The 27,497-nt window shown below is 39.9% G+C and overlaps 1 protein-coding gene across 8 annotated transcripts; it reads left to right on the forward strand.

Annotated features, from left to right (window-relative positions):
* The first annotated feature begins 15,261 nt into the window (after positions 1–15,261).
* On the forward strand, positions 15,262–20,390 carry LOC147606978 (uncharacterized). Of its 8 annotated transcripts, none has more exons than XM_086791367.1 (7): positions 15,263–17,076; positions 17,186–17,317; positions 17,551–17,599; positions 17,679–17,858; positions 18,118–18,222; positions 18,391–18,489; positions 20,079–20,390. In XM_086791367.1, exons 1-4 carry the CDS (start codon positions 16,915–16,917, stop codon positions 17,774–17,776), a joined length of 441 nt encoding a protein of 146 aa, XP_086647493.1. In that variant the 5' UTR covers positions 15,263–16,914; the 3' UTR covers positions 17,777–17,858; positions 18,118–18,222; positions 18,391–18,489; positions 20,079–20,390. The 8 variants fall into 8 exon arrangements, with proteins under 8 accessions (XP_086647494.1, XP_086647493.1, XP_086647488.1 ...); XM_086791362.1 differs by having other exon boundaries at positions 15,264–17,076; positions 17,541–17,599; positions 18,118–18,303; XM_086791364.1 differs by having other exon boundaries at positions 15,264–17,076; positions 17,541–17,599; positions 18,118–18,303; positions 20,090–20,390.
* Positions 20,391–27,497: the final 7,107 nt, after the last annotated feature.

Here is a 27,497-nt window from a genome sequence, read left to right on the forward strand (position 1 = left end):
CTTATGATGTGGGAATAATTTAAGGCGTGAAGTAGACTTTTGAATAGTTGAACACCTTAGCTACACGGGCCACATTTTTGGCTTGCTTTGCAGAAAGGAGAGGTATAGTGTGAGTTCTTTTTCTGCTTAGAGAATGATTGAAAAAGTTAGCTGCAAAAATGGAATCTCAGTTCTCTCTCTCTCTCTCTCTCTCTTCTTCTTCTCTTCTCTCAGCCAAGAAATGTCGCCAAAATGAAACCAAGATTCTTTTCTTTGTTGTAGTCTTTAATATTCCTCTCGGGTGGAGTTTAAAATGTGCCAACCCATGACCATGTGTCCTCTTTCTTGGCCATTGTTTTCTTTTTGTTACGAACCCATAGCAACATTGGGTTTTTTAAAGTAAACTTAAGGCAAAGAAAACTTGGAACATACTAAATGTAATTGGATTCATTGGCGATTTAATTAGGACAACATAATTGTTAGGGGTATTGAGGGAAACTTTAAGTGTATATTCTATATCCTTGTGAAGAAACATGCATGTATTGGTGTTTATGTATCACATTTCAAGGGTTATCGAGAGAGAGAGAGAGAGAGAGAGAGAGAGAGAGAGAGAGACTTAATAAAAAAACAAAATGAAGAACACAAGAATAGAGATTCTTCCATTGGCTTTCTTACTTGGCGGATAGGGACTTATTAAGCTTGGACCTATTGCGAGTGCCAAACCTTCACTTTGGGAGACTTGTTTGGTCTTTTGAGGCTAAATGATGAGGGTCATTGAAGGAAAAAAATCACAAGGAACATCAATTGACTACTATGGGAGACATGCCATCTTGCAAGAACAAAGATCACAAGGAATATCAAGATATTAATGTGGGAGCTCTAGGAGGAACACGTTATCTTGCAAGAACTCTCCTACATAGTGTAAGGTTCTCCCTTTCCAAAATAGGGAAAACACTTCAGATAGTCTACTAAGTATTATCTTGGAGAAAATTTCCTACTCATCGACACCTTGACCATGCAGAGATTCAAGGATACGATTCATAGGTAAGACCTAGTTCTATCCACAGGGGGATCGTGGTCTTTAAAAAATCAAATCACCCATAGGGTAATTGATCATAATTTGAAAAACTACTAGTCTTGATTCCTAGAGACTAGTAGTTTTCAAGGCTATTAGTAACTAGCAATGCTCTTAGTAAAAATAGGGTACATTTTTTCATTGGTCCGTTGTTTTGTCTAAATAAGTTTGAATGCTTGATTTTTCACTCTTCCTCCATTTACTTTATTTCCAAGTGAATTTGTGTTATCTTAATAATCTTTGTTCAAGCTAGTTTTTTAAATCAAGAACACAAAGGCAAGATTTCATGCAGTGGTTGCACACATCAAAACTTACTTAATTCTTGGCTATGCTAAGAAGGTACAATTCTCTAAAATATTTTCCTCTTTTTTTTTCACACTTATATCCTCAAGAGAGAGAGAGAGAGAGAGAGAGAGAGAGAGAGAGAGAGGCCACCCATCCATGGGACACAAGTTCGATTCTTGACTCACCTCCTTCTTGTTACTCGAAGCAAAGGATGGAATAAAGAGTGTGTCGGGTAAGAGCATAGCAATGTAAAAAACAAGCTCTTTAAGCAATCACCTTACTTAAGAAAAGGAATTAGATGTGTTCATTAGCTCCCAATATCCTATGGTTGGGTCCTTTTCTAGCAAGCCCGTTTAACTTGGCCGACTCCATTTAATGCAACTTGACCATTAGCTTTCTAACTTTGCCAATTTTGCCACATGAAATTAGCATAAATGTGTACCCATGTATTTAGAAGAATCGTGCGGTTAGAATATACTATGCACTATTTGTAGCTACTCTCACATGTTTCAGTAATAGCTGAATCATAGAGATGTAGCTAACCTCATAAAGCAAAGCTTAATTGGAAACCTTTGGATATGAGCCTTTTTTCCCACTAAGTTTCCCAGTAAATTGTGCCTTGAGAATTAGTTGTAAATTGGTTAATTTTGTGCACTAAGCTGCCCAACTAGATAGAGGTTATTGCCATCTCTACTTCATAAATGCTATTTTGTATTAAGGAAATTTCATACTAAGTTTTCCCACAATAAAAAGGCTTGATCACATGCATTTCAACACTTCCACTTGATCAAATTGCAACCATTCAGGGTTCAGGTGCGTTGACTAAATGCATCATCTAGCTAATCACTTAGCTACATTAAATATACTCCCACTTAGTTTACAAGATTTCCTTATAAGCTAAAATATATACTGTTGTTTCTCATAGTTGGTAGTTTCTTCCTTAGACAACTCTTAGCACGGAGTTTCGAAAAACCACAACTAAAACTTGGGGACAAATCCTCTTGGGGATAGGATTTGTCCCCATCTTATTCTAAGGGTGTGTTCGCGTGTGCAGGTGGGCACATAGGCAGCCATCTACACTTCTTAGGCCATCATCGTTTAATCGTCATGGTTCTTGCTTCCACCTTCCTCGTCGGTGATCTTGTCGCCGGGTGATAACAATAGTATGCAATGCTTGCCCTTTAAGCACACCCTCTATAGATCAGAAACGATGGTTGCCTTGGACATCAAAGATCGTGACTTGACCCAGTTCTACCAAAGCTGTGTACTCCAATTGGCCAAGAAACTAACTTGTGGGGTTTGTCCACTGTCTATAAAATGGCCAATATTTGGAAAGGGTGGTATCCCCTTGTGGTACTCCGGTGTGTCTGGTTAGTATGATGTGTGTGTAGCCGACCTCATGAAAAAAAAACTTGCAAACGACAATCCATTTGTTTTCACAAAAAAAAAAAGAATTTTAAGGTTTTAAGTGACTGAAATAAAGGGAGTTTAAAAACACATCATTTCTGAAAATTTTGATCATAATTTATTTACTAAAAGAACTCTAAATCCAGAAATACATGTTGCCATATATATAGGCAGTGATGTGTGTGAACACACTTAGGACCGTTCGGGGCAGTTTTTTCCTCTTTAGGAGGTTTTTTTTTTTCGGCTTGTATATACGCCCATACTTCTAGGGCTAACTTATCTTTGTACATTGACACAATCTAATAGACTTGTGTTGTGTGCATTCTTGCTTCTTCTTCTCCAAGCGTTGTGTGCTTTTTTGCAACCCTAATTCCAACAATTGGTATCAAAGCAGGCATCGGCTCCCAGGGCTACGCCGCTAGCACCCTCCGACTCGTTCTTCGATTGAGGTGAGCTTTCACGAGCACTTGCATAATCTGAGGTCGTTTCGGGCTCCGTTTTTGCATTCAAGTTTTGTACAGGTGTTTTCGTCATTTTGTGTAAAAATTTTGACTGTGCAGTTTTTTGCAAAACAAGCATATGTATTCTATTGTGGACCGTGCTACATAGTACGAGTTGTTTTTTGTTCAGTCTTTACTTCATTACAGGTAGCTTTTGTATCAGTTTCAGTCAGTGACCACATGGATGATAACAGCAATGATGTATTTCGCATGTTGTCTACTGATGACAAATTGGATGGAGAGAGCAACTATCCACTTTGGGCATACATGATGCAGCATGTTTTGGTTGCAAAAGGAGTGTGGAACATTGTGCAGGGTATGGATGTACGTCCAGGTTCTGTGGATGTAGGATCTGTTGAGGATGTTGCAGGTTCTAGCAGCTCTACTGTTGCTGCTGTTTTATCCACTGCTGAACAAACTCGTTGGGATGGTAAAGATGCGTAGGCTTATGCCTTAATTGCACTTTCTATCAAACGTAACATTACTCCACATATTCGTTCAGCTAAAACAACAAAACAGGCTTGGGATATTCTAGCTGGTTTGTATGCAGGTCGTAACGAGATAAAAATCTCTTACCTGCGTAAAGAGCTAGAATCGAAGATTATGCAAGAAGATGATAACATGAATGTTTTTCTTGCTGAGATTAAAGATCTCAAGGAACAGTTGATTTTTGTAGGTGAGATTATTCCTGATCATTCTCTTGTGTAGACTGTTCTTGATGCTTTACCTGAGTCATATCAGACTTTTGCTTCCACGTGGAGACTTGTTATACGAGAGGACAGATCTGATGTTGTCAAGTATGATACTTTAGTCAACAAGCTCTTGCAAGAAGCGTAGTCCAGGCAAAACAGGGCTAGGCAGCGTACAGTTGATCAGGCATTTGTTTTGCTGCCCAGAAGAAGTGGTAAGGCAGCCCCTTCCACTGTTTCTTCTCCTATTAGTAGATCTGCAACTTCTTCTCCTTCCACAGGTAGCAACAATAGGTCTGAGAAGGCTCTTGATAAAGGCAAGAAAAAGATCAGGTGCAACTATTGTAAGGCAACTGATCATGTCATTAAGAATTGCCCTAAGCTAAAAGCTAAAGAGGCAAAGAAGAAAGAGTCAAATGCAGCCACAATAGCGGATGCTTCTACAAATGCAGATTCTGTAAATGTTGTGCAGGATACAAAATGGACGTTTAGCGTGTATTGCCAAGTATGACCCATCTGTACACGATGCATGTTTGGCAGTTTCTGTTGACTCTGATGTATGGTATTTTGACAGTGGTGCTACAAAGCACATTACCTCGCATCGTGATATGTTCACTTGTCTTGAGGCTGTCTCTAATGGGAATACTGTCACATGTGCCAATAATGCTTCTTACCCAGTGAAGAGCGTTGGTAAAATTATGCTTACTGCTGCAAATGGCAGCGCTTTCACACTTTCAGATTCTTTGTATGTGCCAGGGATAAAGAAGAATCTATTGTCTGTCTCTGCGCTTGCTAGACTTGGACTTATAGTCAAATTTGTGGATGATAGATGTACTGTTTATGATTTGACCTCTGGTGATACGATTATTGCATCTGGCACCTTGTTTCGTGGGCTGTATAGGCTCAATTCTTATGACAAGTGTGTGGAAGATTCAGCAAATGCAGTTTCTGAGATGAAAAGGCAGTTTCAGATGCAAAACTATGGCATGCTCGTTTTGGTCATCTAAACTTTGCTAGTTTGCTGCGTTTGCAGAAATTTGATATAGTTGCTTCATTGCCCCCTCTTGAGGCACCATTAAAACATGTTTGTGAAGGCTGTATTTTGGGCAAAATGCAGCGTTCTGCGTTTCCAAAGGATGGTTCTGTGCAGGTCACTCACAAATTGCAACTTGTACATAGTGATGTATGTGGGCCTATGTAAACTCCGTCATTTGGTAAACACTTGTACTTCGTGACTTTCATTGATGATTACTCAAGGTATGCATGGGTATATCCACTAAAGGCATGGGTATATCCACTAAAGGCAAAGTCCGAAGTGTTTTTATACTTCAAACACTTTTTGCTTATGGTTGAAAATGTATCCAATTGTATTGTGGGCACCCTCCGTTCTGATCTAGGGGGGGAGTACATGTCTAAAGAGTTTAATGCATTTCTGGCTAGTCGTGGGATAAAACACCAATGTACAGTACCGTATACCCCTCAGCAAAATGGTATTGCTGAGAGAAAAAACATGTCACTTATAGAGATGGCACGATGTATGGTCAAGAGCCAAGCTTTGCCACATGCGTTTTGGCTTGAGGCTGTCATGTGTGCTACATATGTACTCAACAGGTGTCCCACTAAGGCCTTGCAGTCTGTTACTCCATACGAAGCTTGGCATGGCAGGAAGCCTTCTATTGGTCACTTGCGTGTCTTTGGTTGCTTGGCTTTTGCTTTAGTGCCTGTGCAACAACGTAAAAAATTGGATGATAAGGCTGTCAAATGCATTTTTGTTGGTTACAGTGCTGAGAGCAAGGGCTATAGGTTGTATCATCCGCAGTTAAAGCGTATCTTGATTAGTCGAGATGTTTTTGTGGAAGATGCTGTGCAGCCTTTGTTATCATGTATCAAAGAGACAGGTGTGAGCTCACGAGATGTATTTGATACGTTGTTGCCTATGCAGATTTCAAACGACATCATATGAGGTAAATATTCAACCTATACAGATTTCAAATGACATCATAGATTAACCTATTTTTGATGCAGATTTACAGGATGTAATTTATGAGGATAGGGCTGAAAATGAGCAGGCTAGAGGTATGCCTAAATGGTTGGTACAAACCTTGCGTGATAGTAAAATTGATGCACCTATGTCTAGTCGTACTCGTTCAGGCTTTCAGCATGCCTCTTATGCATCAGATTGTTATGCTTTGGCTGTGTCTAGTATGTGTGAAGAGGAAGAACCTCTTTGATTTGATGAGGCACAAAAATCAGAAAATTGGTTGGTTGCAATGCAAAGTGAATATGATGCTATAATGAAGAATGGTACATGGTCTTTGTGTGATTTGCTTATTGGTAAAAAGGTCATTGGATGTAAGTGGGTTTTTAAGTTGAAAACGAAAGCCGGATGGCAGTGTTGATCGCTATAAGGCTAGACTTGTTGCAAAGGGTTATGCTCAAGAAAAGGGCACTGATTTTGATGAGACCTTTGCTCCCACTTGTCGTATGACTACCATTCGTAGCATTTGTGCATTAGCAGCTCATAATGGTTGGAATGTACATCAGTTGGACATAAAGACTACGTTCTTAAATGGAGATTTGCATGAGGAGGTGTATGTATCGCAGCCTCGTGGTTTTGTTCAAAGAGGGCAAGAAAACAAAGTGTGCAGGTTGAAAAAGGCTTTGTATGGTTTAAAGCAAGCTTCACGAGCTTGGTATGAAAAGATACATGCATATTTGACTGCACATGGTTTTCAGAATAGTCCAACAAAAAGCACTTTATATGTTAAACGTGTGGATGATGTACATCTAATCATTGCTCTGCCTCACAGGACCAAATGAGAATCATATTGCTGATTTTAAGACTGATTTGAATGCCTCTTTTGAGATGTCAGATTTGGGACATTTTCATCATTATTTGGGGATACAATTTAAGCAATGTGATGGAGGTATTGCTTTGTGTCAAACAAAGTATATTGAGACATTGTTGCGGAGATTCGTCCTTGAAGACTACAAGCCTATTGCTACTCCAATGGAGACATGTTTGAAGTTGAGTCTTCATGATACTGGAGATCACTTTGATGTCACACTCTATCAGACAGCTGTTGGTTGCCTCATTTATGTATGCATTACGAGGCTGGACATTCAGTTTGTAGTCTCACAAGTGAGCAGGTTTATGCATAGCCCAGGGTCTCAGCATTGGAAGGCAGTTAAACGCATCTTTCGCTACTTGAGTGGCACCATACATCTTGGGTTGTTTTATCCCAAGGGGAGATCGTTGCCGCCAGATTTATATGCTTTTTCGGACTCAGATTAGGCTGGTTGCTATGACACCCGAGTGTCCACAAGTGGTTTTTGTTTCATGCTCGGTAGCTCATGCATATCTTGGTTGAGCAAGAAGCAACCTACTGTGGCCACTTCTAGTTGTGAAGCTGAGTACAGGGACAGCTTTCACAGCTACGGTTGAGTGTGTGTGGCTCAGACGGCTTATGGCTGACTTGGGTGTTGGACAGGAGTCTGCCATCTCTATCTACACTGACAGTCAGAGCGCATTGGCAGTTACGAGAAACCCAATTTTTCATGCTCGCACAAAGCACATTGAGATGCATTATCACTATATCAAGGAGAGACTCTCAGCAGGAGAGATCAGCTTGGCATATGTGCCAACACAGGACAACTTCGTCGATCTTTTCACAAAGGCGCTTCCTCGTGAGAAGTTTGAAGCTTTTCGCAAAGCTTTGGGCTTGCTCCCCTTTGTGGACTGATCTACTTCGGGCATGGCACTTCCCTATACATGAGTGCCACCTCTTATTCACACCAACACTCCCAGGGGTTTGTTGCCATATATATAGGCAATGATGTGTGTGAACACACTTAGGATCGCTGGGGTACTTTTTTCCTCTTTAGGAGGTTTTTTCTCCCGGCTCGTATATACGTCCATACTTCTAGGGCTAACTTATCTTTGTACATTGACACAATCTAATAGACTTGTGTTGTGTGCATTCTTGCTTCTTCTTGTCCAAGCTTTGTGTGCTTTTTTGCAACCCTAATTCCAACAATACATCACCTTTTTTCAGTCACAAAAAAAAGTTAAAAAATAAAAAAAACAATAAAGAAATACAAAGATTTAAAACTACTTTTTAGCACCATCCTCTTTTGCTAGGAGAGTTCCTTCAATTTCTACTTGAAAAGCCTCAATGTGTTTGTATGCATAATTGAGCAAAAACATACAAAGTGAATCCATATACTAAATTTTTAACATCCTTAAGATTTTATTTATGAGTATGTTGATGACTTGATTTCTCTTTTATCCCATTTTTGTTACTTCTATCATCTCTAGATCATATTTTCTCATGAGTGGATCATTTGCAGTTATTTGGTACCAATGAACTTCAATTGTATTCACTACATTGTTCTCCTTTTGATTTTGGCTATCCAAAATGGATACTTATCCATTTTGGCTATCCAAAAAGGATACTTATTCTCATCATTTGAAGCTAGCGCAACCACCATGGTTCTCACACACAATTTATTAGTCTCTCTCTCGTTTGATGACGCTTTGAAGTCTTGCTTGGACTAGCATACACTTTTTTTATTTCTCCTTGAATCATCATCAGGAAATCTCTTAGAATTGAGGGTTGATAAGAAGTAGAATCTGGAAGGTTTTTGTTGCCACTAGAAACCTCTCAGGCCACACAAATGGCACCTTTAATGGTAGATGTCTATTTTTCATGTTTCTAATGAGCTCTTTGCTACTAGAAAAATTTGTAGCCATATTTGGTGGTGGTGTGTGAACACACTAGGACCAGCTAGGGCACCTTTTCCCTCTTGAGGAGGTTTTTTCCATGTGCTAGTATACACCCATCTTGGGGCATACTTATCATCTTTGTACATTCGTTATCTATCTATCATCTCATTGTGTGCTCCCTTCCACTCTATCTCTCTGTTAGTGCTTCTTACACCTTGCCCTTGTTGCTGGTGCGCTACCTACCCTTCACTCTAAGGCACATCTCTTCTTGAATCAGATCAAGGTGCCCTTATGAGAGAATAAAGAGAACCTTGAAGTGCATAGTACTTTGTACTCAATTTCGTCGTTACATTTTTATTCCGGGTGCGTTTTTGGAGGCTATGTGGTTTTTGGTTTTTTGCAGATATCTTAAGGGACCAGATTTGCACTATTCTTCATCACATTCTGTAGTAGTATTGTCAGATCTACTTTAGACAGGTGTGCAAATACACGTGAAAGCATCATCAAACACTCACTACAACATGTCTTGTCTACGAGCTACAATTGATCGACCTCAATCTCTACATCTTACGAGTAAAATTTTCCCTCACTTTACTATGTATTTCTTTCATACATTTTGTAGGTCTTCATTGTCAATGGCCTTATTAGCAACTATCTTGGTTGCATCAAACGATCACTTAGCATTTGCAGGTTGCGTGATTTCTTGCTTGGGTATTAGTTGAAATGGAAGATAGTGATGTATTTCAGATGTTATTTACTGAGGATAAGATTGACGGGAACAACTACCCGTTATGGTCCTATATGATGCAGCATATATTGGTAGCCAGGTCTATGGAATGTTGTGGTTGGTATTGATAAACATCTTGGTTTCTTTTATGAACATGCTACAAAACGCACATCTGTAGACACAAACTTGGTTTCACATGGTACGTTACCAATAGGATAACATACCTCCTACACAAGATCAAACAAAGTGGGATGAAATAGATATGCATGCACATGAGTTGCTTACTTTGTCAATCAAGATGAGTATCATTTCTCACATTCGATCATGCAGGGCTGCTAAACATGCTTGGGATGCACTTGCATCATTGTACCAGCAGGTACGTAATGAAGCACATGTTACTTATCTACACAAGTAATTAGAGTCAGAGCATATGAATGAGGGGGACTTCATGGACAGTTTCCTTACAAAAATCCAAGATTTTAAGTAGTAGTTGGCCAGTTTGATGAAGTATATCTTGACAGTTCATTGGTACCCACTATCTTAAATGCATTGCCGGACTCATATCAAAGTTTTGCTTCTACTATCGGACTTATGAGATGAAAGGCAATCCAAATGTCTTAAAGTTTGAGGAGTTTGTTTCTGTGCTCTTGCAAGAATAGCAATCCAAGCAAAATAGATATGTTATATGCGTATAGGCGATCAGGCTTTTGCTCTCCTAGTCAACAAAGAGGCAAAGGTAAATCATTTCCTCATCAGGGTAGTTACAAGCCAAAATCATAGTCATAAGGTAAGCCTTCATACAAGGAAGGCGACAAGCCAAAGAAAAAGGGCAAATGCAACTATTATAGGAAACTTGGTCACTAAATGAGGATGCCCATTTCACGAGCAACCGTGAACGAGCCAAACCTTGCCTCGAGCAAGTGCGAGAAAGGAAAATTGTGCATGTCACCGCATTATTGTTCTTCAATCTTTTGTATTATTAGATAGTCAAAGAAGCATTAAAAGAGACATTCCCACATCTGAAAGTGCTGGTGGACAAGTGAAGTTTGAACCAAATTCCAAAAGAAAGCTTTCAATATTTTATACTCTTTAAAGTAAATTTTATCTTTGCGATCTTTTCTGTCCCAATATTCTCACACATGAACATTGTTAGATTGTCTATGAGCCCCAAGCAAAGAAAAAGACACTTGCCAGGAAAGAATCCACCAAGTAAAGAACACAGGAGGTATTATGTCATACCATGTTTACCAAAATTTCATAATTATAATTTTACCTACAAAAGGAAGCATCCATTATGCTTTACATAACGATAAAGCCACAACCCTAGATAGCAAACAATACCACCAAAACTTTTAGGCACCCCCCATGTGCCATGCTCAAGCAGAAGAGAATTCTCGAAGCACAGGGTTATATGGCATCTCCTAATCTAGTTAGAGCTTACAATAAGGGACAATATCTCATGGCGCACTAAGGTTTGCATGGTAACAACGATTGGAAAGTGCCTCGAATAACTCTACCTTTGTCAATGCTGCTTGGTGCATGAATTCATGGATAGATGCATCTAGATTCAAAACCTCAAGAACACATAATACATGTGTTTGCAGGGGAGGTATGCCTCATGTTTTGCATCCCTCTTCTAAAAATCAGGACATGAGTAGGCTGGAGAGTATCACCACATAATGCACCCCAGCTGCACGGACCCCTCAGTGCTCACATGAAACATATGAAACTCATTACATATGACAATATCTTCTCTTGCAACAATGGTAGCACAACAAGTGAGCGTCCCTTTTGCACATTCTCTTGAAATTCTTTAGTAAGCTTTGAGCGCTAACACCACCTTTGCACCTTGATACTTAGGTTGAAATGAGCTTAGGACCTTTTGGTGTCGATCCCACACTCGCTGTCACTCTTGTACTCATTCTGGTAGTGGCTTTATCTGATTCCAACAAGAAGCCGACCCTTTCAAGATCGGCCACCTCAACCAATGAGAGATTTGTTCCTTCCAGAGCAACAAGCCACACACTCCAGGTACTGGACCAGGGGGAGCTATGACCCATGTTGTGTCCACATTCCAGCAATGTGTGCTTGTTGCAGAAGCACAAAACCATACAAACCCCTCACGCACTGCACCAGGTGCAATTGTGGATTCAGGGTAGACACGATGCCCCTAGAAGCATGGTACTGGTACACCTCTCTCAGGAGTCGCTCCTGAATGTGTAGCCTCCCACCAAGTGAGCATTACTATGGGCACTGTGAAGCTTAGCCATAGTAAGATCCATTGTAGTTGCTGCGTACAATGACATTTGTTTTCTATTTCCAACAGTAGCCCCCCCTCATGCTCGAGTGTTTGATCTCTGCAAGATTTGTTGTTGGTACGAATGGGCCATTTTGTTCCTGAGTCAGAAACTATGAACTCCAATGTGCTCTCTTCAGCGTTTTGTGGGGGCCACCATGGTTTGCTCTCCCAATGAAACACACATGAGCATTCTCTGTTTGGACAAGGTCTCCCTCCAAAATACATAGAGTAGAAAACAATTCGGTTTGCACTTTCCTCATCTGCCCCATAAATCCTCGAAACTCAGGCTTGTCAAAACCACAATTTTGCACCACTTCATTCAACATCTTCTAGAATTCTATTTGGGCAAATCTATCCTCAACTTTGAATTCATAGGTGGCAATGGTTAGCAACTCTTGCAGAAAAGGATCGTAAACATGAGCAGCCATAGTGGACCAATCAGCAACCCTGTGAACATGGTCAAAGTGCACCCACATCATTTTCAAGTTCCCACCTGGTCTCATTTTATTGACCAAGTCCACCCCACTTCCCGAGACATGGGGCTGTACATCTTTTCCTAGCTATCTTGGAAATAGAATACTATGAATAAAAGGATACTTAATTTTTTGTTTCAACTCCAGGATTGCTTCGAGACCCTTATAGCTAAGTATTGAACCTCCTTTAGCTCCCTGAACATAACGCTCAATTTGCTTCTTATTTGACAATGGAGTAACCATGCTAAGCAATTCATTCAACTCTTTGTCCCTAAATCCATCTTTGTGTGACGACTGACCTCCCTCCATCAAAAGCTCCAATACCATGTCTTGGGCAATTGCTACCTCAATCTGCTTTGGAGTTGACAGAGGAGAGGCCACAGTCTTCAGGTGCACCTCTTCCTCTACAATCTTTTGCTTCACACGACTCACTCCTTTTGCACACGGATGGTTGTGAAATCCCATATGAATTGCACACCTGGTATATATCTCTTGATCTCTAGGCATATAATAATATATCACGGCTAGACATTATTGCACACATGATGGAGGGAACTTACAATGACGACATAGAAGAGATCCATTACCAATAGTAACTTCACCAGTACAAGGAGCCTTCCTCAATTTACCAACCCAATGTGTTTCATTTAGAGTAGTGGAATAAGATAGTATATGAGGGCAATCCACATTATAGCATCGCAAATGAACAACACAACGGCTCAATCGCACAGTGCTTGGGAAACAATCACATCTGCATGTAACATACTCTGCCCAAACATGACCATCATACTTGTGCTCCATTCCAGCCATTGGGGAAGATATTTTGGCAGGAGGTAGCTCAAATGCGATGTATCCATCATATGTAACTAGAAACTCATCAACAGCAACTATTTTTGTTGCACTTTGGTATCCAACATGAAGGTTGCTGCCTTTTGGTTGAACTCGAAGAAGATCAAATACACTCTGTGTAGATGAAGGAACACCTTCCAGAACCTTGTCGTTGAGAGGCTCATCTGCATCAATAACCACAACTTTGTCGGGCTCTGTAACCTGTTGAAGCTTCACTTTACATAAGGGTGTACTCTTTGCATTTAGAACAAACCCTTCATCACCGTTTGAAAGCACCTACGTCTCAATTTTCACCCCCTCACCACCCAATGAAGCAAGATGCAGGGCAAAAGCAATGCCTCTAATATCAAAGTGTTCTTGAATCTCAGAACTTGCAATCTCATTAAGTCTTATGGATGAACGTATGACAAGTTTTGAACCAATAATAGGTCCAAATATAGTAATAGATCGTGACATATTTGCCAATAAATGAGAATGCAATAAACAACTTTAGCTTGAGTGCTATGAAGCACACAATAAGCTAATGGCAGTTTGTCTTGGGATTTATTGTTGCAAATCTTATAAAACTTTCTGGGATAAGGGTTGCATTTTTGAAAGCTTTTTAATATTTTTTTGTAATAAATTTTTTATGAGTATGCCTATCAAGTAATCTACACCAACATTTAATGCATGCTTGAAGAATATATCATGCACAATTGCCCAAGATTTTTGATCACGTGAACGACAATTACGGTCACTCAAGTCTAGGTGAAGTTAGACCGCGTGCAGGGTGAGCTAGATCGGTTTGCAAGCGCCACCTTGGATTAGCTGAACCTATAGTAGGCGTCACCTGGGGTGATGGCCACCTTGGATTAGCTGAACCTATAGTAGGCGCCACCTGGGGTGATGGCCACTTGAATTTTTGATGCCATGTCACACTCGGCTGCTTGGGGTGATGCCCACTTGAATTTTTGATGCCTAGCACCATCACTAGCAACTATTCTACTCTCTATTCCCCCTCCCTTCTCCTTGCCTCTCTATTGGGAACACTCTATTCTACTCTCTATTTTCCCTCCCTTCTCTCTATTCTCCCTCCTTTCTCATTGGGAACCCTAGAATATTTTTTACTCTCTATTCTCCCTCCCTTCTCACTAGGAACCCTAGCATCTTTTCTACTCTCCATTCTCCCTCCATTTTCCCTCCCTCTCTGCGCACTAACCTCTGCTCATCTGCACCGTGCCTCTCTACTTGTCGAATTCTGCCGGCTCGCCTCTGTGCATGTCGAATTCTGTCGCCGTCGGGTCGTGCCTCACAACTGAGCCAGTCCCGGGTAAGTGGTTCCGTTGGATATGTTGCCGGCTCTCTCTCTCTCTCTCTCTCTCTCTCTCTCTCTCTCTCTCTCTCTCTCTCTCTCTCTCTCTCTCTCTCTCTCTCTCTCTCTGCCTACTCTAAAGAGCTCATGCCAGCGCGGGCTCTTTCGAGCAGGCAGAGAGAGCTAGTGGCTATGGAAGAGAGAGAGAGGGGCTATAGAAAAACGCAAGAGAGAGAGGAGCCAAAAGGACATGAGAAAGTATCTCTCTCTTCCTCTGCCCTCAATCCCTCTATGGTTGTGTGCATTCACCGTCGTTAATCCTGTCTGCATTCGCCGCCGTTAATCCTGTCTGCATTCGCCTCGTTAATCCGATGTTGGATATGTTGTCGGCTTGGATGTTCTCTCTCTCTCTCTCTCTTCCATGGCCACTAGCTCTCTTTGCCTACTCGAAAGAGCCCATGCCGGCATGGGCTCTTTCAAGCAAGCAGAAAGAGCTAGTGGCTATGGAAGAGAGAGAGGGGGGCTATGGAAAAACACAAGAGAGAGAGGGGCCGAAAGAGCATGAGAAAGTATCTCTCTCTTCCTCTCTCTCAATCTCTCTATGGCTGTCTCATTCGCCATTAATCCGCCTCTCTATGATGTCTCTCGCATTCGCCAGTCCTCTGCGGCTCACTTGGATTTGCCGGATGCTATGCTAGATGTTCTTGTTTGCCGGATGCTATGCTCTCTCTCTCTCTCTCTCTCTCTCTCTCTCTCTCTCTGCCTGCTTGAAAGAGCCCACGTCGGCGTGCCTCTTTTGAGCAGGCAAAGAGAGAGAGAGAGAGAGAGAGAGAGAGAGAGAGAGAGAGAGAGAGCCATGGAAGAGAGAGAGAGAGAGAGCATAGCATCTGACAAACAAGAACATCTAGCATAGCATCCGGCAAATCCAAGTGAGCCGCGGAGGACTGGGGCGAATGTGAGAGACATCATAGAGAGGCGGATTAATGGCGAATGAGACAGGCATAGAGAGATTGAGAGAGAGGAAGAGAGAGATACACGCCGGCGTGGGCTCTTTCAAGCAGGCACGCGGCAGAGATAGAAAGAGGCTATAGAAGAGGTGAGAGAGGGGCTATGGAAGAGGAGAGAGAGGGGTTATGAACAGAGCTTGAGAAAGAGCTCGAGTAAGTAGAGAGAGAGAGAGAGAGAGAGAGAGAGAGAGAGAGAGAGAGAGAGAGAGAGAGTATATATTATAACCTTCCTCTCAAAGATTGATATGAGCACTTGTATTTCGACTTCTTCTAGTATGAGCCATCGTTTGTGAGTTAAAGAGCACGCGGGCTCTTTCGAGCAAGCAGAGAGAGCAAGAGAGAGAGAGAGAGAGAGAGAGAGAGAGAGAGAGAGAGAGAGAGAGAGAGAGAGAGCATGTGTGAGAGAGATAGAGAGAGAGAGAGATAGCATGTGTGAGAGAGATAGAGAGAGAGAGATTGGATGCCATGCGAGAGAGAGATGGAGGGTGTTAGAGAGAGATAGAGAGAGGGACATAGTAAGAGAGAGAATGTTTTGGGGATTGTATAATGAACATGTAATTGATGTTTATGCAGTGGAGAATCGTGTTTTGTAGAATGCCTCGAACCCCCTGAAAGAGGTGAAACCTCTTTATTGTGTTTTCTTAGGCCTTTCATGACATGCTTATGCAATGTGAAGTGGCCTTTGGCTTTTTCTTGTGTGCTTGTCTCTAATGTTGTTTTAGTGTGGCCTCAAGCCCTGGGACTAGCTCCCAAAGAGGAAGAAGAGGTGGGAGATCAACACTTGAGACAGTGGTGGAAGAGCCACATGATGAGCCTACTATTGAGGTGCATGAGGGTAATGATAGGTTGGGTAGAGATGGTGAGGATGGCCAGATTGTTGATGAGAATGAAGCTCAACTCTGTATGTTTTGTGACTAGAAGCTTTGAGTGATAGTGTTGTGAATGATGAGAGTGGTATGTTTATGGTTGAGGGGGAGGATATTCTTAAAAAAAACTAGGGTGCTCAGTTGCTTTGAGTGTCAACCCATTCCATTGTGTCGCATGCTTCCTTATGTAAAGGTGAGAGGACTTAGGAATGATCTATCTGGGTTAAAGATTGCATTTGGTAAGGAGGGATATGTGCCTGAGAAGGGGGTTTTCATAGTTTCCATTTGCACTAACCAGGGTGAGCGAGCTAAGTTTAGTGATGACTGCCGAGATTATGGCTACTTGGGATCCAATTTGGCTAGATGTGAACAGAGAGTTTGAAGATGAGTTGAGCTTGCATCCTTGCTTGAAACATTTGTCCAATCATATGTTTTATGTTTGGGAAGTTAATCATCGAACCGTGGCTTGGATGGGGTCCATTGTCGAGAGGTTTCTTCATCGTCATGAGAAGCATGTGCGTGTGCTTTCTACGGTCATTGATCCAAGGAAAGTGAGCAAGATTTCTCTCCTTTCTTGCTTCCAATGCATGAATTTGTAAGTATCTAATTACTCAAAGTTTGCTTGTTGATTATTGAAAATTATGTTGATTTTTACAATTTGGACTAACTTGAGATTTTGCACGTAGTCTTAACACACATGTTTTGGTTGCTACATCTCTTCGGGAGGATGAGTTGGTGAATATGTTTAATATATGCACTGCTAATCTGGAGGATTATCTTAAGGAGTTGTCTCCCAAAGATGTGGATTTGATCATGAGAATTAGGAGGAAGAATACCAAGGGTGCAGAGCCTTGGTTTCCCTTGAGACAACAAAGGAGATACCTAGCTCGGCTAGTTTATAATGTATGCTTCTTTAGACTATTGTCATAAGCGAAGTTGAATGTTATTTAGGCTAGTTTATAAGGATTTGTTTTGGGTTTCAAGTTGAATGTTCTTCACACTTTTCCTCTAGGTTCAAATGAACAAAGAACTCCATCAAAAGTTGGATCCCCTTCGCCCTTCTCTATCTCGAGAAGAGTTTAAGAGACAGGAGGTAAAAGAGCTTGATGACCTCACAAGGAAACATAGTGACAAAATTGGGAAGGTAAGCTTACTTTGTTGTTTAATGTATAATTAATTACATGTGTGTGTTTGTAAAAAGATATTAAATATTGTGGATCCCAACCTCGGTGATGGTTGGTGTGGTAAAGAGTGCTTTCACTCAAATGGGATGCACAAGCTAGGCCACGCTAGAAAAGACTAATCTACTAGCTATTTGTCCACAAGTTTCAACGGAGATAAAGGTTCTTTTGTTGTCACTATTGGAGGCAAATAAAGCAACCAGAGGAGTCTATCGTCTTCCAAGAGGGGATCACGAGTTCAGAAGGTGAATACATAATGATGCTTTCTTTTGAGAGTCATAATTTGTTTGCAACATATAATTATGCTTTCTTCCTTGTTTTCAGTTGGTTGTTACAGAGGGAGTCGATGTTGGAGAGAATTCTTGCAAGAGCACCTGATGTGCTTAAAGATTTCATCGATCAACCTGGGGGTTTGGTCTTAGCTGAGGAGTTCCCATTGCAACAGTTTTATGAGGAGGTTTGGTCTTAGCTGAGGAGTTCCCATTGCAACAGTTTTATGAGGAGGTTAGGATGGAAAAACGCAAGTCACTCTTTCCTACTATAGTCCGACTAGAGAGTAGGGAGAAGAATGTGGAGTTAAAGAACTTGAGAAAGTATGACTTGATTCAGATGGCTGCACAACGGGTGGTTCAACGGGTGGTTTATAGGTGGGATGTATAATGTGCTTGGAGTTTTCTTTCTTGATAGCTTGCGGTATTTATCTACTTTGTCTCAAGCATCTTTTGCTTGTGTCGTGTCTTCTTTGATTCTTTTTGTGTGATAGATACTTCGTGTTTTTAAAAGAGGGTGGCTGGCGCTTGTCGAGCGTGGATTTCTATCTCTGATGATACTACGACGAGAGAGAAAGACTCTACCTCAAACATGCATGGTAATTATTTTCATTTCATTTAAGTAGTATTCTAAAATGTTTGCATATTAGTTGAGAAAGACTCTACCTCAAACATTCATGGTAATTCTTTTCATTTCATTTCATTTCATTTAAGTAGTATTCTAAAATGTTTGCATATTAGTTGAGGATTATGTGTTTTGTCCAAAGGGCGTTAGTCCAAATACATGGATCAAAGAGGAAAAAGACAAGAGAGGAGTGAAAAGGAGACTTCCCTGCTTGATGATGAGGATGATGGCTCCTTATTAGGTAATGAGCCTCACCATGCTCGCTCTCCATGCTCTCTCTCACTCTATCTCCATGCTCTCTCTCACTCTCTCTCCATATGCCCAACTCCGCTCCTATCACAATCATGCACATGAGACTCAAACGTCACTTTTCTATCTTCATGCATCCATGCTCCCTCCCTCCATGCCTCTCTCTCTATATTCTATCTTTTTACCATTATACACATGGCCATAATATCTCTCTATCTTTCTATTTTCCTTACACATTACTATATTATGTCCGCAATGGTAGACCAGTCACTTGGGCGGTCGATATTGTTTTCTTGGACTTGCTATTTGGTGGAGTGCTCTTTGAGCCGACATCTCACCCACATTGGGATATTCTCAATGAGGAGCACGTGTGCTATGGCATATGTGTGGTTGATGCCTCCATGTCAGACAATGGATGGTTGTCGATTATAAGCTCCCAAGCAGGTATGCAAGTAGAGTTTCACAGGTTATGTGGTGTGTCGACGGTTGGATGGTGATGCCTCGTTTGTTTTATGTACAAGGCCACCACTGGTTGGATTGAGAGACATATTAGGGTGAGTGGCTTGGACATTTGGTATCGTGTGCTGGTCATGCATCATACATCTTATGGTTCTATAGAGCTTATGGGCTCTTCGTCTATGGTACAAAGAGAAAATCAATAACTATGCTGTTCAGTTTGATGATTGAACTTGTTCCAAACACCAATCGCTATTTTTTTTACTTTCGGTGTTTTTTGTAGTGTTGTTCAGCTTCTATGCTCTTCTTGGTTCATAGACGCTGTTGTGATCCTCTTGTTTACCTTGATTCTAGTCAGCCTTTGTTTGAGGCTTTGCGAGCTGATCCCTATGGACAGCATTGTCTACCATCATCTACCTTCTTCTGATAGGCAGGGCTAGGGCCTCTGATGTTGGACACGATTGGAGAGGGGGCATGGAGAGGAGCCACACCTTTGTGGCATGTTATTTGGAGCTCCTCTCTCATCGTGATGGGATAGCGATTGAGTCGGGTTGTGGCACTGCTCCCCTCCTTCGGGCGTGCATGGACTCTAATCGATTATGTGTGGCCATTGACATTGATGATACGCTCATCACATCACATGTGGCTCCCTTGCTTCTGGATTGAGAAGAAGCGAAAACTAGGTGTTGGGCCAGGCACATCAGAGACTGTCAAAGATGAAATGGATGTTTTGGCAAGGGTCTCTCCATACGACTAGTGAGCAGCTCACCTTTTCCTTTTGTTGCACCATATTTCAATTGCACTATGGCATTTAGTTTCATGTGTTTAAGATAACATTCTGTTTGGGGCTTGCTACCTTTTGGTTATGGTTTCGCTATCACTATGTTTTAGTTGTGTAATCAAAATAGTTGTTGATGCTATATTGGATGAGATTCATGTCTTTAGATCTTTGATTGGTGATGTTATATGCATGAACCCATATGTGGTGTGTGTGCACATGTGGCGGATGCAAATTGAGTAAGATTATGTTCGAGATTGTTATTTGGTTGTGACTATTTTGTTTACATTTCTGTAATGCCATTACAAAGCCTTCATTGGTTGAGCAAGTTCTTTGTCCATGTTAAGTATCTTGCCAGATTATGCTGAGGCGATTGCTTTGGAGATGGCTCGGGATTGTCGATATGACAAGGTCACTGGAGAGAATCACCAACGACGATGCTTATTTCTGGATGATGAAAGTTGTGGCGATTGCTTTGGAGATGGCTCGGGATTGTCGATATGACAAGGTCACTGGAGAGAATCACCAACGACGATGCTTATTTCTGGATGATGAAAGTTGTGTCGATTAAAATTTGCATATAGATGTGCCACCAGTTGAACCTCATTACAACCTTTGTAATTTTGTGCAAAGACCAATGTCATGGCGCATCCTAATTATCTATTTTGTGCATTACGGCTTGGATCTTGTGTGCACATAGGGTGCGTGTTTGTGTGTGTGTGTGTGTGTGTGTGAGAGAGAGAGAGAGAGAGAGAGAGAGAGAGAGTGAGTGAGTGAGAGGAGCATTTATTTCATCATTGTATAGCATAAAGACCAATGTCATAGTGGATCATAATTATCTATTGTGTGTATGTATGAGTGTTCAAAGTGACAATAGACATACTTAAGTATGTGCAATGGCACGGAAGAAATTGTGTTCCAGTTAGACTAATAACATAGCGCATCATAATTATCTGTTGTGTGTATGAGTGTTCGGAGAGGCAATAGACATACTTAAGTATGCACAAGGGCACATAAGAAAACACGTCCCCTCTGGCATTTGTTTTGTCATTGTACAGCATTTTCATGATGGTCTCTAGCCTTCCCACTTGCTCGCGGTCTTCCTCTGGCTCGCTCATGCTTGCTTGTTATTTGGGGTGCCTCTACATTAATGAGTGCAGAAAGCGGCTGGAGAAGGAGAAAAAGAAAGACTCGGGTATGGATGTAGCTGATGCGTCAACACCTAATGTAGAAAACAACAAATCTGCAAACTATGCACATGATGATTGGGCTTTCATTGTGCAATCAGTTTTGACCCTTCACGTAAGGATGTATGCATAGTTGTTATAGATGTACATGTCTAGTATTTTGACAGTGGTGCTAATAAGCATATCACTTCTCATTGTAGTTTGTTCTTATCACTTGAATTTGTTCCATAGGGAAACATTGTTACATGTGCAAACAACACCTCATATCATGTAAAAGTAGTTGGTAAAATTGTTCTCACTACTGCAAATGATGAAACAATCACACTCTCAAATGTATTATATGTAACAGGGACCAAGAAGAACTTATTATATGTCTCTATTATTACTAAGGCTGGCTTAGTGGTTCAGTTTGTGGATGACATATGTATTGTTCATGATCGCAGTGATAGCAATACAATTGTTGCTTGTGGTACTTTTCTAGATGCATATAAAAGACAAAAGCATGTTGTATGTATAGTTTTTGCACGCTTTAATCACTTGAACTTTGGCAGTTTGGTGCGTTTCTATAAGCATGACATGGTGTCTAAGATGCCACATCTTGAAGCCCCTATTAAATATGTTTATGAGGGCTATATTCTTGGAAAATTGCAACAGGCATCATTTTCCAAAGATGGCTATATTGTTTATGAGGGCTATATTCTTGGAAAATTGCAACAGGCATCATTTTCCAAAGATGGTTCAACTAGAGATGTCTAAAAATTGCAGCTTATACACAGTGATGTATGTGGTCTTATGAGGACACCATCTGTTGGGGGCTATCTGTATTGTGTCACATTCATTGAAAACAAATCAGAGGTTTTTATGTGCTTTAAGCACTTTGTTGCTATGGCCGAAAATGTTTGTCCATGTAAGATTGGTACCCTACGCATTGATCGAAGGGGGGAGTATATGTCTAAGGAGTCTCATGCATACATGGTTAATCATGGGATAAAACACCAATGTACTGTATCCTAAACACCTCAGCAAAACGGTGTAATAGAACCCAAAAATAGGTCTCTCATGGAGATGGCATGTTATATGGTTAAAAGTCAGGAGTTACCTCATGATTTCTGGCTAGAAGCAATCATGTGTGCAACATATGTTTTTAACATGTGTCCTACAAAGGATTTGTATATAAATATGCCTTTTGAAGCTTGGAATATTAGAAAGCCCTCTGTGGCTCACATTTTTGGTTATCTTACTTATGTACTTGTGCCTGAGCAAATTCAAAAAATATATTTTTTAAATGACGATAAGGTTATTAAACATACATTTATAGTTGAGTGTGTTTGGTTCAGATGCCTTATTTGCTGATTTGGGTATTGGTGAGTCCTTAGCCACTACTATCTTTACTTCTGAGAGATAATCAGTTTCATGCTCGCACAAAGAACATTGAGGTACATTATCATTATGTTAGGGAGAGATGGTCCAGAAGGGAAATCAACTTGGCTTATGTGTGCCAACACATGACAACATGGTAGATTTATTCACGAAGTCTCTCTCACAAGAGAAGTTTGAAGCTTTTTGCAAAGCTTTGAGCTTACTTCTCTTTGGTGATTAGTCTGGGCTCCCTCTCATAGTCCAAGGAGCCTAGAACATCTTTGTATTTTTATTACCAACTCAGCCCTTGTTCACATCATCACTTCCTTGAGGTGGGATTTATAGCATATTTGGTAGTGATGTGTGTGATCACACTAAGACCAGCCACGGCACTTTTTTCCTCTTTAGGAGGTTTTTTACCCTGTGCTAGTATACACCCATCTTGGGGTATTCTTATCATCTTTGTATAGCACACATTCATTATCTATCTATCATCTCACTATGTGCTCACTTGAGCTTCTCCACTGTGTGTGTGTGTGTGTGTGTGTGTGTGTGTGTGTGTGTGTGTGTGTGTGTGTTCTTGTTTCCAATAAAAATAATCCCACCATTGTTATGAACTAGCATGAAAATACACGTGCACACTAAACTCTCCTTAAGTTTCTCCATACATTTAACGTAGTCAATTTCACAGTTTTTCTTTTCAGATTTCAGAATCTCATTTGGAGCAGTCAAAAGCATTTACTTTGCTATGTCTACTCGGCTTTCAAGGATGCATAAAAGAAACTTCAAACCCTCATCGGGATGTCACAATTCAAAGTTTGAGTATTTCTTTTCCCAAATTAGAATCTCACTCAAATCCTTTTGTTTGATGTTGAAAGCTAAGATCATTAAGCTATCCAATGTTGAAAGCTAAGATCATTAGGCTATGCAATGTAGAGACACATGTGGTTTCTTCTATTGCAAAAAACAGTGAAAACTGTATGTTTTCTCAAGAATTTCAATAGTGTGATTAGGAACATAAGCTTCTTTAAAACTTGACATATTGTTGAAAAATCAGTATCACTTGTTTTTTTGTCAATCATATAGAAAATATACTAAATATTTGATCAATTTGATCATGTATGTGACCCACCAATAAAAACTCCAACTTGATCTTCTTGAATATTTTCTTATGTACTAACATGCACAAGTATGTAAGCAATACATGATTCTTGTTTTTCCTACATGTATTATCCAATTGCAAATAAAGCACTAATGGAAGAACTCATATCTTATGGATTATTGCTCTGAGATTTGGGTCATTATGAATGCTTGGAAAATTAATGAAGACATGAGAAGGCATTACACCATTGAACACTAGTGCACCCATAACATGCAGTTGAATGAAGTTATTAAGCTCTTGGAGAACACATGAAGTGAGGTACCGAAGTCTTCTTTTGATCCATTCCATCTATCACCAATCCCAAATATATTTTCTTGTAATCTTTTGTGTATTGCCTCTAAATACAAAGGAAAGATGGGAGGGAGGCAATATTCTCTTCAGTATCTCTAAATGAATATACGTATAAATTGTAAACTTCCTTCTCAGTAAAAATGTCAAGAAAAGGAGTGAAGCTAGAATCAGGATTATTTCTCCATTCAACATCACAAAGTTATCAAATCATTGCCGTGCATGAAATAAAGTTGTGAAGTTTCATGTGAACCGAACACCAAGCTTGAGTCCTCAAAACTTAAAGATGTTAATATTTTTTGAGTTTTAGAAAAACATCTTCAACAAAAACAATGATGATGGAAATAGTGTACTTTTGTGAAGAACTACCATGTGATATGAATATTTTCAATAACATATTTTGTTAAGCTTTGCTTAAAGAAAATAATATTTGCTATCTTCTTACTTTTGAATATCCTAACTTTCTTAAACAATTCTTCCCATAATAAAATGATTTATATGTTTCCCTTATTTACTCCTTTGATAGCATCATGCCTTGCGTTCAATGCTTCATATTCTCCCAAAGGACTACTTCTTTCATCTTCTTCATTCACTTAATTACCACTTTCTATTAGATGAGAAATGATCATACCTTGATGATTCTTCATGTGAGAAGTTTGCTTAAACTTATTGACTTTAGGACTTCTAAATCTGAGTGTGAAGATGAACTGATGGAATGTAAGAATAAACTACATTAGAATCATTGTAACTATTGAATTCCTACCACTATACAACTTTGAAAGTGTGCTTAGGGATAGACATCATCATCTTACTATGAAAAGCACTACAAGCTTTGATGTAAGAGATCTTCACACTGCAAATAGGTTTGAAATATTGATATGAAAGAGACACAATGATTAATTAAAGTCTAGGCTTTTCTCAAGATTTAATTATTCAAAAATTAATAATTATAATTATAATTATAATAAACATTTTTTTAAAAGCAAGGAAAAGGCTTCATTTTCATCACTCTCAAGTGAACTATTGAGCTCTCAAGCTTGTGCAAGGTCATCTAGTCTATTTCAGGCTTTTTAAACCTTTTTAGGTATTTTTAAAAATTTTAATGTTTTAATTCAAGTGAATTAAGAAAAGTAGTAAGAGTTTATTTTTAAGTAATAAAATCATTTAATAATGAAAAAATTCATAACATTTATAGAGATATATTTTTAAATTCTTTTCAAATCTAAAGCTATTTTAAAAATAATAATAAACTCTTAATTTTATTAAAATTCCAAAAGACTTTAAAACTAAAATATTGATATTTTTATTATTTTAAACTTAAAAATTTATAATTTTTTAATTAATATCCTCATTGATAATTTTTTATACTTACTAAATAATATACTTAAGAAAAAAATCACATAACAACATTGCTGGATCAAAACTGATGGCTCACTTGGATTCTAGAAACTACCTTGGTGGATCCTACAATCTAAGTGCACTCTCACTTTATTCTAGAATCCACCTTGGCGGATTATGGAATCCAAGGGAGATCTCAACTGGATTTTGAAATCCAAGTTCGAGGTCACTTCGATAAGGTCACTTGGATTCTAGAATCCAAGTGCATGCTTACTTGGATTTTTCTAGAATCCATCTTGGTGGATTTTAGAATCCAAGTAAGCTCAAAATTGGATTCTAGAATCTGCCATGGTGGATTCTACAATCAAAGTTCACGTGGACTTGGATTCCAGAATCCAACTTGGGAACTCGAAAACTCCCGTTTTATTTGGTTTTTTTGTTAGAATACTAAATGTATGAATGAGCTTGATCTCATACTCAATGGATGAGTTATGGTGGATGGAAATGAGCCATATCATAAAGCTAGTAATTAAGCACTAGTTAAGCATGATTAGGGAGACTTAATCACAGCATAATAACAACATGAATGGGGCAATAGAATTCGTATTTTTCTCATTAGGAGGGCCACCATTTTATAGCCAAAGAGTACATGTTTGAATGACATCATTGCTTACATCTCACCAAGAGCATCCAAGGCCATCTCCCCCCACATGGCTCCCTAGAATATAGCCTCCATGGAATCTTCTAAAACTCGCCTACTTCAAGTGGGGTTTGACCCTTACATTCACCTGGATTCTCTTCACATTACATGGTCCTTTTACATTTTATTGAGTGCTTTAACCTTAGACCATGACATTGATCATAAATTCCAACATATTCCAATACCCTCCCTTGATCATGGCATGGTATATTGCCCTCCCTTGATCCAAACATTACATGAAAGAAAAAGCTTAACTCATAAGGAGTATAGCTCTACAGTACATAAAAGAAATTAGCATCGCTCATAGGGAGCATAGCTTCTACATTGCGAAAAGAAAATGACATGAAAAACATTCCTACATGAAAACATTCCTCTCCCATACCCCATCATCATCATAGCATCATCATCATCATATCCATGGGCATCATCATCATCATTTGTTGGTCATGGAGACCCAACTCCCCATCAATCCCCCCTTGAGGGCTACATGGCCTACTGAGAGATATTGTGAGCATCATAGAAACACATAACCTACATCATCGGTGGTTAGAGGTGTCCATACATAAACATTTGGGTAAGAGAGGGCATAAACATTGTTGGCTTTAGAAAGCCCATTCTGCATCTACCTCTGCATCAAAGGAGGTAGTAACATTGTTGCATGCTTGGATTGCTTCTGCGGAATCATTCGAAGTGCTTACCATATTTGCCTGGTTGGTGTAACATTTGTCGGCGAGGTGACCTGGCTTTCCACATTTGGTGCATATTTTGGTGCATATTCGCTTTGGCTTGTCTTTGTGGTAGCAATTCTTGGCAAGGTGTCCTGTCCTTCCACAATGTGTTCATTGGAGTGATTTACCGGTTTTCTTTTGAACAAGGTATGCCTGGTTTGAGACAAGATCAATGACTCTACCTTTCAGCTTCTTCTCTTCTTCCAAGAGAACACTCTCTATTCCCTCCAAAGTGGGATCCTGCATATACATTAAGGTCGGCATGAGTGTATCATACTCGGATGGCATTGATTTTAGGAGGATGGCTATGGCATCACTCTCCTTGACTGGTTCATTGATGGCTTCGAGCTGGGCCATCAAGCTCTTCATGGTGTTGATGTGAGATGCAAGTGTCTCATCAATCTTGTACTCTAGACTGTAAAAGTCTACTTTGAGACTGATTTTGCTATGGAGGCCTTGAGCACCAAAAGATTTATCCAGTGAATTCCACGCAATTTGTGAAGATGTTCCATTACCAATGTAATGTATATAACTATCTTCAACTCCAAGGGCAATGAGAGCTAATGCTTTCTCATCCTTGGTTTGCCAAGAGATTTCTCCTTCTCGTGTGACAGGTTTAGGTATAGTGCCATTGACTATGCCCCAAACTCCTTCTTTCATTAGTAAAAATCTCATTTTAACTTGCCAAGTGTGGAAGTCATGACCATTGAATTTTTTAATGAGGATTTGAGATGACATCTCCATGAGAAGGTCTTACCAAACAATGGCAGTGTCTAGTCTCATGAGAAATAAGAGAGTTCAAAAACTAGAAGGCACCATCAACATACAAGTGCATGTTGTTACTTAGAAATTCCCCAAACCCTAAAGCTCTAGCATGATGATAGTAGTAGGTTCTAGTTTTTACCCGCATCCTTGGCTTTCTGATTTTTCTTGTGCTTTTGAGGGATTTTCTCACATATGATTCATTTGAGGATTCTGCATCACTTTCCGTCATGATAATGTTG

Source organism: Cibotium barometz, chromosome 56 (assembly GCF_041138505.1).
Source record: "Cibotium barometz isolate CiBa-2024 chromosome 56, ASM4113850v1, whole genome shotgun sequence".
NCBI lineage: Eukaryota > Viridiplantae > Streptophyta > Polypodiopsida > Cyatheales > Cibotiaceae > Cibotium > Cibotium barometz.